Source organism: Bos taurus, chromosome 24 (genome assembly GCF_002263795.3).
Source record: "Bos taurus isolate L1 Dominette 01449 registration number 42190680 breed Hereford chromosome 24, ARS-UCD2.0, whole genome shotgun sequence".
Lineage (NCBI taxonomy): Eukaryota > Metazoa > Chordata > Mammalia > Artiodactyla > Bovidae > Bos > Bos taurus.
In genome coordinates, this window is record NC_037351.1 from 39,996,115 (window position 1) to 40,009,691 (window position 13,577).

Consider the following 13,577-nt stretch of genomic DNA (forward strand, 5'->3'; position numbering starts at 1 on the left):
TAGTTTCATTCTAACACACAGATACTTTGTTTTTGCAAAGATTCTCTTTGAATACTGGGAGAATGAACACTTTTTTCTTAAAATTAGCTTTTCTGGACACACGAAGAGTATCCGCTAAGATGGATCCCATGGAAACCCTGGAAAGTGAAGCTGACCATGGAAGCAATCCAGCTTCGGCGGTGGGCGGCAGAGGCATGCCAGCACACCTGTGTGCTCACCTGGCAGGCAGGCTGTGAGGACAGGTGCACGGAGAGCAGTCACTGGCCGAGCCGGTCACCTTCCCATAGTACCCAGGGGCACAAGTGTCACAGTGGTCGCCAGTGGTGTTGTGGCCACAGTTCTGGGACCCCACGTTTCAAAAGGAGAAGAAAACAACAGGAAACTGTTAGAACACCTTCTCACCTGGGGACAGCCCAGCAACACCGCAATTCATATCAGTTGACAGTTTTTTTTAATTCTCAAGGGAGGATGAGCATTTTTTGTCATATTTTAAAATTCCTCAACACTGGCAGCTCTGTGGCCTTCATTCATTGTAAGACTGCATTCATCCAACGTGTGTGTGCATGCTGAGTCACTGAATCATGTCTGACTCTTTGTGACCTGATGGACTGTAGCCCGCCAGGCTCCTCCCAGGGGATTCTCCAGGCAAGAATACTGGAGTGGCTGCCATGCCCTCCTGCAGGGGATCTTCCTGACCCAGGGATCGAACCCACATCTCTTGCGTTGGCAGCAGGTTCTTTACCACTAGCACCACCTGGGAAGCCCATTCAGTCCCCCTACTGCTGCCACTGCTAAGTCACGTCAGTCGTGTCTGACTCTGCACGACCCCATAGACGGTAGCCCACCAGGCTCCCGTCCCTGGGATTCTCCAGGCAAGAACACTGGAGTGGGTTGCCATTTCCTCTTCCAGTTCATGAGAAAGTGAAAAGTGAAAGTGAAGTCACTCAGTCGTGTCCGACTCTTCGCGACCCCATAGACTGTAGCCTACCAGGCTCCTCTGTCCATGGGATTTCCCAGGCACGAGTACTGGAGTGGGTTGCCATTGCCTTCTCTGATTCAGTGCCCCTAGGAGTACCTAATCTTGTTAAATGATTAGTTCCCCAAGGAAAGATGCATTGCGAAAGAACCATGAATTTCCCCAACTATCCACATGACCTTTGTCTCTGTGATGGGCCAAGGGACCTTCCTAGCTAATTACATCTTGCCTGAAGTTACCTGAAATCAATTCTCCTTAAATCCTTAAATGAGATTTTCTCGTTTTCAGTATTAGGACTTTACTTTTGCCTGGGGCATGAACTGATTAGAATGAATAAATTTTTTAATAGTGTTGTAGCTATCTGCATCTTCATTTTTACTTGAATGACTGGAACAGTTCTTTAATCCCAGATATCTAATGGAGTCAGCAAAGGTGAACACACATCTTTTTAACTGAGGAAATCCATGCAGCATTTCAGCTTTTAAATTCACCTGTGCATGGCTATGGTTTAACAGTTTTCCCAGGGAAGATTGCCTTTAAATTCCGCATATGAAAGATGCTTCCCAATAAAAGAAGAGGAAGACAGATCTGCCGTGGGAGCCCTGGTTTCTGTGATGAGGCTACAGCCAGGATCTAGGAGCCTTTGGTGTGTCTTGGTGGGCAGCTCATTTTCCTTGAATGAGCTATTTTGCCTGCATCAAGTCAGTCTTGGCACAATTTAGACAGGGAACCAATGTTCCCACATGAGTTATTATAAAGAATGAGATTTCAGGAGTAGGGAAAAAATATCAGATTATTCTGTGTTATCAATAAGATCTTGTTGGCTAAAGCAAAACCCTGGACACAAGAGTTTGTCTTCAGTCAAGGTCACAAGCTTTCTGTCTGAGGCTCTTGGTCCTTTTCAGCGGTCAGAGCTCTCCTTATGTCACTGATGGTCTAGGGGGAGAGAGCCAGGAAGCAAATGCACACGAAGACCTCCAGGAAAACATGTACTTTTTAACAAAGGCAAGGAGAAAGCAATACCTTACATAGAGAAATATATTTTCAACTTTGGCCTTAACTTATCTAAAAACATCCAGGTGACCCTTCAAATTCTATGACAGAAAGTTCTCATGTACCACCTCTACTGCAGGTAAAAACAAGAGACACTTAACTCATTTCCAAATTGATACCCATAAACAAATTCAAAGAATTTATAAAAGAATTTCCACCAAACATGTCAGGCCACTTAGCTAGACCTTTCTGAAGGAAATATTTGTATACCTTACATTTAGCTAAATTTAAATACTCTAAATCAAGGAACTGGTGTGATTTCAAACCAGAAAAGTAGACACTCAGAGTCTGCGGTAATTTTGAGTGTCAGACAAGCACCCACACAAACCAGCGTACCAGACACTTCCCGGTTTCTGGGTCACAGGTGTCACTGTGGTTATTGCAATTGCAGGGCACACATGGGGCCAGCAGAGGGCGTGGTCTCCTGCCATCACCTTCCGGAAGCTTCCCTCTGTGGTAACCAGGAGCGCAGTCCTGGAGGGAGGCAAAAGGGAAGGAAGTGAACAAAAAACACCCGATTAAGAAATGGACAGACGATTTGAATACACATTTCTCCAGAGAAGATGCCTAGATGACTGGCACATGAAAGGATGCTCAGCATCACTAATCATCACGGAAGTGCAAATCAAAACCACCATGAGATGCCAGCTCCCATGGTTACTATCAAAAAAACAACAAAAAAAAACAGAAAATAGTAAGTGTTGGCGGGGAGGTGGAGAAACTGGAATGCTGCTGCTCTGCTGGTGGGAACAAAGAAAAGTGTGTCACTGTGGGAAGCAAAATGATGGTTAGTATGGTGGGTCATCAAAAAGCTAAAGCGTTATCGCATGATCCAGCAGTTCTGCTTCTGGGTATAAACCCCAAAGAACTGAATCCAGGGTCTTGGCCACATTTGTACACCCATGTTTGTAGCAGCATTACTGACAATAGCCAAAGGTGAAAGCAACTCAAATGTCCGCTAATGGATGGATGGATAAACACAATGTGGTTCATCCAGCCAGTGGAATGTGATTCAACCTTAAGAAGGAAGCAGACTCTGACACGGCCTACAACATAGATGAATCTTGAGGGCATCATGCCCTGTGAAATTGGCCAGTCACCAAAAGATAAATACTGCATGACTCCACTTATATCAAGGGCCTAGAGCAGCAGTTTCATAAGACAGAAAGTAGAAGGGTGAGTCTGGGGGTGGGTATAGGGGTAAGTGTTTAATGGGTACAGAGTTTTCAGTTTTATAAGATGAAGAATTCTGAAGGTTGGTTGCACAGCAGCATGAGTGAACTACTGAACTGCACGCTTTAGAAATAGTCAAGATGATAAATGCCTATCCTACCACAAGTAATTTTTAAAAGGGGGAAAAAATGACATAACAGAAATGCACAGCGCTAGTCATCACTCAGAGCTGCTGTAACAAGCATATTTCAACCCCAAACCAGGAGCCGGGCTTCAACCACCATCTCCTACCTGACACGAGAGTCCAGCCGTGCCTGGAGGACAGACGCACTTCTCTAACAGGAGGGCCACCACCCTGCCTGCGTGTAACTCTTCCGCCTTTCTGCCGACCTCCATTGAAATATTTGAGATTCTGTGAAACCATTGGGTTAAGAAGTGTGAAAGCAGGCACTAATATTTACAAAGAGAGCTTTCAGAAACAGCACATTACACAATCATGTTGGCGCACCTAGAGAACCAGAACTTTCCTGCCAGGTGGAGGGTCGTTGCCATTCACAGTTATAAAGGAAATGGGTAAAAACACACAAAAAGCACATTAGTCATTTCACAGGGAAAGTCCTCGGCCAGATTTTCAGAACTTAAGAACAATGTTAGAGAAAGCGTACCTGCAAGAACTTGAAGGACTAGTCTGGCCATAACTTGGGTGGCTTTCTTTAGGGGATAGTATCGTGATACTAAATGAGTCTTTAGGGGATGGCATCGTGATACTAAATGAGTCTTTAGGGGATGGCATCGTGATACTAAATGAGCAAGGGATGACATTCCTGATACACTGTGACAAAGAATGGGCCTTGCAGTTGAAGGGCAGAAAACGGGAGAACTGCTTTGCTGTTTATATGGAAGGTATCATCCTCGTGTACTTACAAGCTATATCCACATTACTATAGGAGATGGATAATCTATGTCATTTTCACATACTTCATAATAACATTAATATTTAATAAGATTTTGGTGAGGAACAGAGATATATATATTAACAACATGGGGTAATGGGAGATGAAGTGAACCAAGTCCTTAAGGTTTGCTTTCAAATAAGAAAGATACATTAAAAATTCTAGAAATTTCCAAGTACCTGCTTTGCTGTAATCCTTGGCCATAAGAGGCTTTGATGAGAATGTACTCAATGTTGCTAAGAACAGACATAAAATCTGAACGTGTGACAGGTTCTTCAGAAACAGAGTTAAAATATTTCCAAAAACTCTGCGGATGAGAAGCACATTCAACTAAAGTTAGGGTACAGATCATCAGAGGCACGTGAACTTAATTCCTTTAGAGATTTCTCCAGCAGTAAGCCCAGCTCTGTGCGTGACCTTAAATTTAACTATGGAAGCTCTCCTGTCACTTGCTGGGCGCAGTCATCCCACCACCTCATTTATCAACAACCTCGTAACACCTCCGCTGGGGCCAGCCACACAGAGAACAATCAGTAAACCTCTCCTGGAGGAAGGAACACACACGTCCCAAATTCAAGGGCATCCAAAAACCCAGAACCATTACATTCATAGGCTGAGACTCCGTAGGCTGAGACTCCTGTATTCAGATAAAGGATTTAAGCTGCATTCGCACTAAATGAACATGAGCCTCATACGCCTTTCTTGAGAATAGAGATCTGAATCCTTTTAGAAACCTTGCTAAACCCAATGGAATTTTGACCCAAAGCCTTCTTCACTCTCTCTTATTTATAGCAGCTTCATGATTTCATTACATGCAGAGTTCCCAGCCCAAGGACTGTATGTGGAAAGAGCACTCAGTCACCTCTGTCATCCCCACTTCCTGCTCCTGCCTCACTCCGTTCTCGGGGGCCGGCGCGTCCACGTAGATGACCTGCTTCCTGGTCCGGCCTCCTTTGACGAGCACCTGGGGTTCCAGGTTGGAGGTGCCGATCCCATCGGAAGCATAGAAGGCCACGCTGTAGCGCAGTGTGCCGCCGTAGGCCAGGAGCTGTCGGAGAGAAGTGCTGTTTACGTCTCTGACATAGCCTTGGTTTAAAGATATTTCAGCATAAGCCTGCTGCCATTTGAAGGAAATCTTTAAAAATACATCACGTTGAGTGTAATATGTTGTTTGACATGTGCTGCCTTCTAATTCTACTTAGTTCTGGATTCTTAAGTTGATCCAAGCTGTGGTTAAGTACGCAATCCTTTAAAAGTTTTACAAACCACTTTATTTTTTTTCCTTTTTTTAATTTTATTTTTTAACTTTACAATATTGTATTGGTTTTGCCATATATCAACATGAGTCTGCCACAGGTATACACGTGTTCCCCATCCTGAACCCTCCTCCCTCCTCCCTCCCCGTACCATCCCTCTGGGTCATCCCAGTGCACTGCCCCAAGCACCCAGTATTGTGCATTGAACCTGGGCTGGCGACTCGTTTCATATATGATATTAAAACCACTTTATAAAGGTGTGTTTGGCTGCAAAAAGCTGCATTTATGTATTGAATACAAGTTGATAAGTTGGGGATAAGTACACCTTTGAAACCACCACCACCACCATCAAAGTCACAGTCAAACCCATCACCCCCCAGTGTTTTCTCTTAATGATGCCAACAAAGGTGAGCTCCAAAGTGACAAAGCAATGTGATAATCATTCTAATGATTTTCAAGCTCCTTGAATTAAACATGATCTATAACCACTGGAGAACATATTTCCAAGTTTCAAAAATCAGGTTGAATTCACACATCAACTCATGTATTTATATAAGCAAAAATGCAAACCATGTCTTCGTTTCTTTTCTTTCCCCCAAATAGGTGACAAATTCTTGAGAAGACCCTCCTAGGCCATAGCACCCAGGCTTGTACTGAGCCTCTATTAGTAAAAAAAAATAAATAAATGTTTGTTGAGTGATTGCTTTAAAAGGGAGAAAAGGAATACGACTTTCACTTGAAAAGACTTAAAAATTGATGTGTGTGTGTGCTAAGTCGTTTGTGACCCTATGGACTGTAGCCTGCCAGACTCCTCTGTCCATGGAGATTCTCCAGGCAAGAATACTAGACTGGGTAGCCATTCCCTTCTCCAGGGGATCTTTCTGATGCAGGGATTGAACCTGGGTCTCCTGAATCACACGCAGATTCTTTACCATCTGAGCCACCAGGGAAACCCCTTAAAATTAATGAAAACGGTAAAAGAACCATTCACCTGGAGGACTTTTTCTAAGTGTTAATCACTCCATCCCCTCGAAGAAGAGGAGACTAATACCCACTCTGTTAGGAATAGGCCAACCCAGGCCCTTGTGACTTCCACCGGCACTTCTGCCCCCAGGAAAGGTGGACGGGGCTCTAGGCTGGGTGCTTGTCTCACCTGGTCTCCCTGAAACTGTCCGGGCAGCCGCCAGTAAAACGGCTCCGCGTGGACCTGCTGCCTGACGGTCACGGCGTCCAGCAGGACATCGGGGGCCTGGTAGTACACCCCCTCGGTTGTGCCCTTGAGGTTACTCTGAGAAACCACACGCAGCAGAGGCTGATCTGAGCCCAGTGTCACCTAGTCAGGGAGGGGAGGACACAGAACGTGAATGAACTCTGCACCTCAGACCGTCAGAGGCTTCGCTGTTTCAGGTGAGATGGCTTCATTACTCAAACAGGAATAAGAAAGGCTTTTCTTTTAAACTTAAACAGCTGGACTAAAATGAACTGAAAGTGCTATACTGGGCAATGTTCAGTGACATGAAGGAGACCACTGAGATACTGCAACTTCATCTTCCAACTAAAGCTGTGGGCAGGTTAGCACACAGCGACACCAACATCTTGGTTTCTGCTCTGTTTACTTCCTTGACAGCAAAGGCAGGGCTCTGAGGCTTTTATTTTTTAGGCCTCGCAGGTCTTAATTGCAGCTTGTGGAATCTTTACTGTGACATGCGGGATTTAGTTCCCTGACCAGGGATCAAACCTGGCCCCCTGCACTGGGCGCTCGGAGTCTTTAGCCACTGGATCACCAGGGAAATCCTAGAGTTCTGATTCTTAATGATCTCAAATTAGCTTCCAAGAATTTCTGACGCAGTAAGAGGAAAATGCAACACAAGTACTTAACTGTCTCTCCCACCTGGACCCAGCTCCCAATGGTAGAGGGTTAAAAACAGAACGCTTAATGCGCGTGTGACTCACTGGCGTCCTCACGTAGCCCTGGGCCTCTGAGCACAGCTGCGACAGCCCGAAGCAGAAGCAGGGCGTGCATCCCCGAGGGTCCGCCTTGTCCAGAGCAAAGGTGCCGGCTCGGCACTCACCGCACTGAGGCCCAGCGACGTTTTCCTAAAGGGGACAAAGCGATACACTCACTTCTACTTGAGAAAAGGAGACACGGTTTCTGAACAAACGGAAATGGAACCAAACACAGAAACCGTTTTGGATGAACAGGCATGGATGAACCAGCTGCTTCTCAGGCTGGCTCCTCAACCACTCTGAGCATCAGTTCTCTCAGAATCAGTGATTCCCAAGCTCAGCTAATCATCTGAATCATCTCAGAAGCTTCAGGAAAATGTAGACACCCTAGTGAGTCTCCAGGAGGGGGCCCGGATCCTCCTGAAGTGAGTCCCCATGGGACTGGTTGAGTAGTCAGGCAAAGAGCCTTGGGCCGGTTGTCCTGCACTGGCCGTCTGTGGTGAGAACTGAGGCCACAGACGCGGGGAACCAAGCACAGATCCACTGAGAATCCCATCACCCCCAACCCACTCGAGTTTCCCCTCCCTCATCCCCCACCACCAATCAGCCCAGGACCAGGCTTTCATCTCCTGGGCCCAAGGAAAGGACCAGAAAAGTGGTCAGGGACCTTCTGGTAACAAAGCACAATGGGAAAACGAATGAAAATTCACAGAGCTAGGTACGATGTTGAAATCTAACCTCCTGGGAAAATAATCGATGCAAATTTCCTCCAGTCTGCCCAGCAGGCGCAAGAGAAGAGTTACTTACCAGCTGTACAACCACACATTCTCCTGAAGCCCTGTTATCTATTTTATCTGTATATTCAAGACAGACTGGCTACTCAGCCAACCGGGACACATGATAGAAAACTCGGCATGTTTTTCAAATCAGTTCCATCATCTGACACTTGTAATAAACTGTACAAATTCCATCTAAAGCATCATCCATCACTCTAGAAGAGCACACACAGAATTTAACCTCAGACACAGAAGGCGGTGCAAACTCATTAAGAGAAGCATCTAGAAGCCAGGTGCTTATTTAAATAGTGAAAGCCCTGAAGTCATGATGATGAGTGAGAGGGTGGAAAGGAAGTGGGGTCGAGGCCAGTACCTTGCAAGAGCAGGCTCCGGTTTCCTGGGCACAGCTGCAGAGACCCTGCTCCTGGTCGCAGGTGTCGGCCAGGGTCCCTCTCGGGTCACAGTCACAGGCCATGCAGTCGGGGAAGCCTTTGTACCCTGGGGAGCACTGCTCGCAGGTCCGTCCACCGAAGGCAGGCTTACACCGGCAGTGGCCGGTGACTACATCACACCGTTGGCTGGCTGCCCCCACACTACTGCAATTACAGGCCTGGAAGAGACAACAGTGAAATAAATCAAAAGGTAGCTTTTACATTTTCACAATGTGTACAGACAGGGACGACAGGAAACCTGGAGAAACCATACAATCAAACGGACCTCTCTCACTGCTGCTTTTGGAACTCACGACACAAGCCATCAAGAGACAGGACCCACATTGCTGGACATCGTCGAACCCCTGCATGCTGGGCCACAGTTGTGGACTGAAATTCAATCTACTTAGTAGGTCAAAGCAGTCCAGCAAAATCATGTTAGAAGACGAGTAATGTTCCCTCTGTTTTCAAAACGCAAACTCTACATTTAACAGACAAAAGTAACACAGAAAAATAGAACCATGGAAGACGAGACATATGTGCCCTGCCCCAGGAAAGCACTTTATGTCCTTCTCCTGGAAGATAGCGTCTATTGCAGAATATATTTAAAAGGCAGTAAAATAAAATTTTGATCTACTAAGCTGTCAATTTCTCAAAGGTAGGCTCTTGAAGAAAATTTAGAATATTGCGTTTTAAGGATGTCACTTCTTCCACTTTGATTCCCACCATGGGTGCTGAGTTATGACTAGAAACCATGAAGCCACTCAACAGGGTAAAATTAAGCACACAGATAAAAGAAACAGAACGAAACCGGACCCAGCAAAGTGGTTCTCAGTGAGGAAAACATGCGGTGGCAGCGCACACCTGGCATCCAAGCTCTAGGTCGTGGCCCCAGTGTCCGTCTGCACACTCCTCGCACGCTGCACCCCGAGTGTGAGGCGGGCACACACACTCCCCGGTCTCCGGGTCACAGGTGTTCTGGGTATGAGCGCAGTCGCAGGCTACAAGAGATATGGAGTCTTGTTAGGGATCAGGACCGTCGGGTCAACCAAAGAAGTCAGAGATGCTGCTGCTGCAGTGTCTGCCTGTGTTAATAATCTCAACCACTCCTGTAGCTCCTGAAGAGACCTCATGATCCCCAGGACCCCACCATGTCTCATGACAGGCTGTTGCATGAGAGATGATCAGGAGGCATCGGAGAAACAGAGAGAAGGCCAGGCAAGGCCTCCACAGGTGGGGAAAGCAGACAGCTAAGGCTTACTGAGCCTCTGTGTGCCAGTCACTGTGCCAAGGACTCTAAGTACCACCTTAACAGTAACTCCTGGATGGAGTCTAATCGGCTCCTCCACTTTACGGATGAGGAGACCAAAGCTAAGGCAAGTCATTAGCCTAAGCTCACACAGTTAGTACAGCCTGACCAAGGCTTATGGACTTTCCAGAACAGGGATCAGGAAACAGAAAACAAGGAATGAATTCCTACACGTAAAGAAAAAACGTAAAGGAATTTAACAGAATTAGTCTGAAGCCGAAGGAGAGTTCCAAGAAAAGTTTAGGCACTTTTCTAGGGAAGTCTGAAATGCTGAATCCCAGCGCTTACGTGTACAGCCGCCGTCCTGGTAGGAATAGAAGCCACGGGCACACCTGTCGCACTTCTCCCCGGCCACACCCGGGACGCAGAGACAGTGGCCTTCTGGTGTGCAGTCATCCGACAGGGAGCCGGCACTGCAGTTACAGGGCAGGCACCCGAGCCCCGTCTCCAGCCCATAGTAGCCGTACTGTTTCATGGGGGCAGAGCGGAAGAAGATAGAACAGATTTTAGTCAGTGACTAGTAACTACTAACTCCAGTATTCTTGCCTGGAGAATCCCAGGGACAGTGGAGCCTGGTAGGCTGCCATCTGTGGGGTCGCACAGAGTCAGACACGACTGACGTGACTTAGCAGCAGCAGCAGCAGCAGTAACTACTAATGGAGAAGGAACTGGCAACTCACTCCAGTATTCTTGCCTGAAGAATCCCAGGGACAGAGGAGCCTGGTGGGCTGCTATCCATGGGGCTGCACCAAGTCAGACACGACTGAAGCAACTTAGCAATAGCAGCAACCTACTAACCACCGACTTGGTGGACATGAGTTTGAGCAAACTCTGGGAGATAGCAGAGGACAGAGGAGCCTGGCATGCTGCTGTCCGTGGGGTGGCAAAAAGTCGGACATGACTTAGAGACTGAATGACAAAAACAAAATATCTACTAGAACATTTCCCAAATCAGCACCTGCGTGTGTCACAAGCTCACAAAGGACTCGTGACATCATCCCACCACCCTCAGAACTGATACACACTCTCCAGACATGGGTGCACAGCAGCTCCCACCACCGTGCTGCAGGCACCCACTCTTTCTGGCAGTCATGATCCATTTCATCTGAACCAGTTCCAGACGTCAACACTGATGCACACATGAACTGTACTCAAGGACCTGGAGGCATCTTACCAAGCACTGGTCACACCGCTGTCCGGTCACGTGTGGTTTGCACTCACAGAGTCCAGTTTCCGGGTGGCAGACGGCAGAAAGGGAGCCTTGGCCATGACATTCACAGGCTAACACACACAGAAGACATATTTGTGCCTATTTATGGATATGGCTCATATATAGTCCCTTAATCCCCAAAGGAGAAATCTTACACATTCGTGTTTCAAATCGGAAAATGAAAACAAAATGATTGCTTTGCAATAACTTTAAAAATTTACTCTTTTTCTGAGTGAGTCAACATAAGGTTGGTGCAAGGAACCATCATAGACAAAAAAATGTACTGAAACTATTAAGGTAATAATCTGCAAATGAGCTTAACCAATTTCATGAATTCCTTGAAATTTTTAAAATGAGCTGCCAATGTATATCAACCAAACTTCATTAAAAAACATGCAAAAAAGATTTCAAAAGTTATTTAGCCATTTGCTCATTCCAATCATATATAAATTATTTTAAGTTGAGTTATAGCCATGTAGATAACTAATATTATAGTTTATAATATTAGTTAATTAGATAACTAATATTATAGTTCATGATTTAATGAAATATTTCTTATTCTAAGACCTGAGTTGTTTGACTCAGGCATTCAGGGCTGAGGTTGCAGTTTCATCTCCAGCCAGAATATTGATGTTTAAAGCTACAAAGTCCCTCACCTTGTCTAAGTGATGCAATTTAACGAGTCCAAGAAAGGTTGAATTGATATTCATACCACAGCTGTCAATATTCACTTCATTTAAAATTTGTAATATGTTCACTGACAAGATATCCCATGATGTGTACTATTTAGGAATGCTTAGGCTTAGAAAATGCACACTCTGTCCGATGGCATAATCATGTAAGAAAAACATCACGAAATATCTCAGCCCCAAGCACACTGTGTGTGGCACACTTTGCAGGGCACACACCCGTCAGCTTGTGTCTGTCACATTACAGGCAAAATGTGGAATAAATGAATTAACCTTCATAACAAACACAGAAGGGAAGCACTAACATTTTTCTATTTGGTGAAAAATTTATTTTTCTCTTTGCTGAGAAATCTAAGACTTAGGAAGATGATATAATTTACCATAAATCACACAGCTATGTCAGGCTGGATGTACATAAAGGAAAACTTGTAAATGTGTTTGAAAAACTTGGGTGTATGAATCCACTTCTTCAACACTAAATTTTATGTAACCTAAATGTAGATCACGTATTTCTGATGAAAATTTAGCATCCTAATTATTGTTGTTGTTTAGTCACTAGGTTGTGTCAGACTCTTCTGCAACCCCATGGACTGTAGCCCACCAGGCTCCTCTGTCCATGGGATTTCCCAGGCAAGAATACTGGAGTGGGCTGTCATTTCCTTCTCCAGGGGATCTTCCCTACCAAGGGATTGAACCTGGGTCTCTTGTGCCTTCTGCATTGCAGGCTGATTCTTTACCACTGAGTCACTTAGGAAGCCCTAGGATAGGCTATAAAAGATGCCTTCAGAAAACAAAGATCATGGCATCCGGTCCCATCATTTCATGGGAAACAGATGGGGAAACAGTGGAAACACTGTCAGACTTTATTTTTCTGGGCTCCAAAATCACTGCAGATGGTGACTGCAGCAATGAAATTAAAAGATGCTTACTCCTTGGAAGGAAAGTTATGACCAACCTAGATAGCATATTCAAAAGGAGAGACATTACTTTGCCAACAAAGGTCCGTCTGGTCAAGACTATGATTTTTCCAGTGGTCATGTATGAATGTGAGAGTTGGACTGTGAAGAAGGCTGAGCGCTGAAGAATTGATGCTTTTGAACTGTGGTGTTGGAGAAGACTCTTGAGAGTCCCTTGGGCTGCAAGGAGATCCAACCAGTCCATTCTGAAGGAGATCAGCCCTGGGATTTCTTTGGAAGGACTGATGCTAAAGCTGAAACTCCAATACTTTGGCCACCTCATTTGAAGAGTTGACTCACTGGAAAAGACTCTGATGCCGGGAGGGACTGGGGGCAAGAGGAGAAGGGGACGACAGAGGATGAGATGGCTGGATGGCATCACTGACTCGATGGACATGAGTCTGAGTGAACTCCGGGAGTTGGTGATGGACAGGGAGGGCTGGCGTGCTGTGATTCATGGGGTCGCAAAGAGTCAGACACGACTGAGCGACTGATCTGATCTGATAAAAGATGCACTGCATTTTGAAGACTCATTATTAAAAAAAGAAAGCAATCATCTCATTAGCACTTTGAAAATTTGATTACATGATAAAATAACACTTTCTATATATTGAGTTAAATACAATGTGTTATTAACACGTATTTCATCCATTTCTTGGAGAAGGCAATGGCACCCCACTCCAGTACTCTTGCCTGGAAAATCCCATGGATGGAGGAGCCTGGTAGGCTGCAGTCCATGGGGTCGCTAAGAGTCGGATACGACTGAGTGACTTCACTTTCACTCTTCACTTTCATGCATTGGAGAAGGAAATGGCAACCCACTCCAGTGTTCTTGACTGGAGAATCCC

The 13,577-nt window shown here is 45.6% G+C and overlaps 1 protein-coding gene across 3 annotated transcripts in view; it reads right to left on the reverse strand.

Moving 5' to 3' along the window:
* The window catches only part of LAMA1 (laminin subunit alpha 1), a 125,687-nt gene that overhangs the window by 44,541 nt on the left and 67,569 nt on the right, over positions 1–13,577 (reverse strand). For all 3 annotated transcript variants that reach the window (XM_024984606.1, XM_024984605.2, XM_024984604.2), the window contains exons 20-30: positions 11,049–11,155; positions 10,163–10,340; positions 9,430–9,566; positions 8,508–8,744; positions 7,365–7,508; positions 6,565–6,744; positions 5,018–5,203; positions 4,335–4,462; positions 3,494–3,614; positions 2,366–2,503; positions 219–340 (exon numbers count right to left, since the gene is read on the reverse strand). In XM_024984606.1, the coding sequence (XP_024840374.1) occupies positions 219–340; positions 2,366–2,503; positions 3,494–3,614; positions 4,335–4,462; positions 5,018–5,203; positions 6,565–6,744; positions 7,365–7,508; positions 8,508–8,744; positions 9,430–9,566; positions 10,163–10,340; positions 11,049–11,155 (1,678 nt within the window). The remainder of the gene's footprint in view (positions 1–218; positions 341–2,365; positions 2,504–3,493; positions 3,615–4,334; positions 4,463–5,017; positions 5,204–6,564; positions 6,745–7,364; positions 7,509–8,507; positions 8,745–9,429; positions 9,567–10,162; positions 10,341–11,048; positions 11,156–13,577) is intronic.